Source organism: Buceros rhinoceros, unplaced genomic scaffold (genome assembly GCF_000710305.1).
Source record: "Buceros rhinoceros silvestris isolate BGI_N320 unplaced genomic scaffold, ASM71030v1 scaffold6481, whole genome shotgun sequence".
NCBI lineage: Eukaryota > Metazoa > Chordata > Aves > Bucerotiformes > Bucerotidae > Buceros > Buceros rhinoceros.
The window spans coordinates 32,686-35,498 of NW_010392402.1; the positions used below are offsets into that span (position 1 = coordinate 32,686).

Here is a 2,813-nt window from a genome sequence, read left to right on the forward strand (position 1 = left end):
GTACCACAATACAAATCCAAAAGAAGGGAGAAATAACCGAACCCCAAAATCTTTGCTTAAATATGTTGCAGGCACTGCTCATGTTTTGTTTAATTTGTAACAGACTTTAAAAAAGGCAATTATCATGCCCTCAGGCCTTGTCTGCTGAAGATGACTGAGTGACATGGGTCTGCTAGCCTATCCAATTCTTAGCTGGCAGGGTACTTTTAGGATGCAATGCCAGCTAAAGCTATTTGCACTGTCCCACCTCAATGGATCCTCACCATGAATTTTGTATGCAAAAACACATGCGCTGCCTCTAGCCCTCTTTTTTTCAGTGCATTGTTCTGAAGGGAAAAAAAAAATAATATAAAAAATTTAGCTTTCCCAACTTATACTACTTAACTGCAGTCCGTAAGGTTGCAAAAGTCTATTAGGTGTTTCGGTTTCTTGGAAGGCTCACAGCTTTCTTGCGGAAGCATGCTGCCGTCATAAGAAATACATTTCAGGAATCTCTTCTTGAAACCTTTCCCACATGTCTTAGAGCAGGGTGACCAGTCCCCTAGCTGCCACTGCGGGCAGGGCACATCAGAGCAGGGACGGATGTCACTGGGCTTCAGTTCCCGGGCACAATCAGCAGCTGGCCGCCCCTGGGGGTCCCGGCATTCCACTGCCCGCCGCTGCCAGCCTGACCCACACGACTTGGAGCACTCGCCCCACTCCTCGATGACCCACTCGGAAGAGATGATCTCCCTGATGGCATTGAAGGACTCTTTCTTTCTACTGGGCGCCTTCTCTGACGCAGGCTGCGTGGGCTTCTTCACAAAATAGGTGAACTTGATCTTGGGCTGTGGCAGGTCCCCCACCGTGAGGACTTGGATGGTCAGAGGCTCCTTCAGAGGGCTAAAACTGCGGATTCTCTCCAGGGCAGCAGAGGAGCCGCTGTACCTCAGCACGCTGCCCTTATAGGTGATGTCCTGCTCCAGTGTCGACAGGGTGTAATCGCCATTGAGGACATAGGTGCCATCTGCAGCTTTGATGGCAAGAAAGCTGCCATCGTGCCTTGCGCCCCTGTGGTTTCGCTGCTTCACCTCAATGTTTGTCGCCCCAGCTGGGATGGTGACGACATCATGGTATCCAGGTCTGCCCAACAGAAAAGAGAAAGACTGAGTCCTCTGCTCTTTCCTGGGAAAAGGAAGAAGCCGGCTGGCACAAGACTAAATTTCATTTGAAGCTGAAGTGTTAAAGTGCATGAGCTGCCAACCAAATCGAATAAATGGATTAAGGGATTTGCAACATAAATGGTTGGATGATAACGTCCCGTGTTATTGCTATGGCAGAGGCATGCCCACACGTAAGGAGCTTTCTTTCGCTGGGATCTCACTCTGATACCTTTAATCAGATAGCTCTGACAGATCAAACCTCAGTTCCAATGATAAACTGAACCAAGATCTCACAGACTTGGGAACTCAAAGCTTACAGCCACAAAACATTCACCCAAACAGAACACTAGCATCAGTCATATACTCACTTTGCTCTAACAAGTGTGCCAGACACTTTCTTGCAAGTGGATCCATTGCCACCGCAGATACCGCACTTATCAAACTTCTTATTGGATCCTATCATACGGTCACAGCCAGCCTTTACGCACTGTCCCTGGACGCAGACGGAGGTGGAATCGGGGCTACACGGGGTACCATCCACAACCTTTCCAGGAAAAAAGCAGTGCGGCATTTGATTAGAAGCAGCATATTGCTTTGAAATTGCAAAATACAGGCACATACAAAATGCAAAATATGGACAGGTGGAAGACCTTTATCGCCCATATTTTCAGGGGGTTTGAAACTAAAAGCCAAAGCAGCTCACAAATAGTTGGAGGTATGTAGTGCTGCTTCATCCCACTTGCAAAAATGGCGAGAGCACAAACCAACTAATACAGTTTCTATTAGCAGCTCCCCCTCCTCCCCCGCTAAAAAACCCCTGTAGAACTGTTTCACTGATTTAATATAAAAAAAGAGCATTGTCTTCTACTGTCACTAGAAGGTAGACACGTCCTCAAAGTACAGGACTTGCTACAAAATTGCTTTTAATGGTGTTCAATGTATCCTTTATTTCTAGGAGTAGTGCTCTGCATAAAACATCTGTGTCATCGCCCTGGTAGTTATTGGCTCTCAGTGTCTCCTGACAGTGAGTTCAAGTAGCTATGCAACACCAACATTTTTCCTTTTGTTTATTTTAAGCTGTCAGCGTCATTAGTAACCGGTATGAGAAAGCACCAATGTTTTGGCAAAGAACTCCCACAGTTTTCCAAACATACTTCAGTGTAACCAAATTGGTAGAAGGAGAGGAAAGGAAACTTGGGTGGAGTGGGTAGAAGAGGTGGTATGTGTGAAATAACTGGAAGGACTGTGCCAGAATATTTGAAGCATGCTTGCACGGATCAAGCTGTACATGTAGGAAGAGGAGAAGGAAGAATCTAGCTTAAATATGAGAAAGATGAATTTCAGATTTCTACACTGCTTGACTTTTAACTTCACATTAAGAGTTAGAGGAAATAAAACCCTATTCATGATTAGATGGAAGAGGTATAGTTTTGTAATACCTTTGGCTGTAAAACAAAGAAGTATCCTGTTCCTTTTGCTCGACAGACCAGCTTGCATCTGTCCTTCGGAGAGACACCGGCAAACTTAGGCGTCCACTCCACTGCAGGACCGCTTCCAAAGGGAGACTTGGAAAATTCATTGTGCTTTTCACATTGTTCCTCCCTAAAGGTTTTGCCTGCAAGACAGAGGAAAGACAGGAGGACATTAGACCATCTGTACACGCTCTTCCTC

General features: G+C 45.9%; 1 protein-coding gene across 1 annotated transcript in view; it reads right to left on the reverse strand.

Annotated features, from left to right (window-relative positions):
- Positions 1–380: 380 nt before the first annotated feature.
- Positions 381–2,813, reverse strand: part of ADAMTS1 (ADAM metallopeptidase with thrombospondin type 1 motif, 1) — a gene marked incomplete at its 5' end in the record, with an annotated part of 5,163 nt that continues 2,730 nt past the window's right edge. Inside the window, 3 exons of the mRNA XM_010144448.1 lie at positions 381–1,122; positions 1,511–1,686; positions 2,582–2,757. Coding sequence (XP_010142750.1) covers positions 381–1,122; positions 1,511–1,686; positions 2,582–2,757 — 1,094 coding nt within the window. The remainder of the gene's footprint in view (positions 1,123–1,510; positions 1,687–2,581; positions 2,758–2,813) is intronic.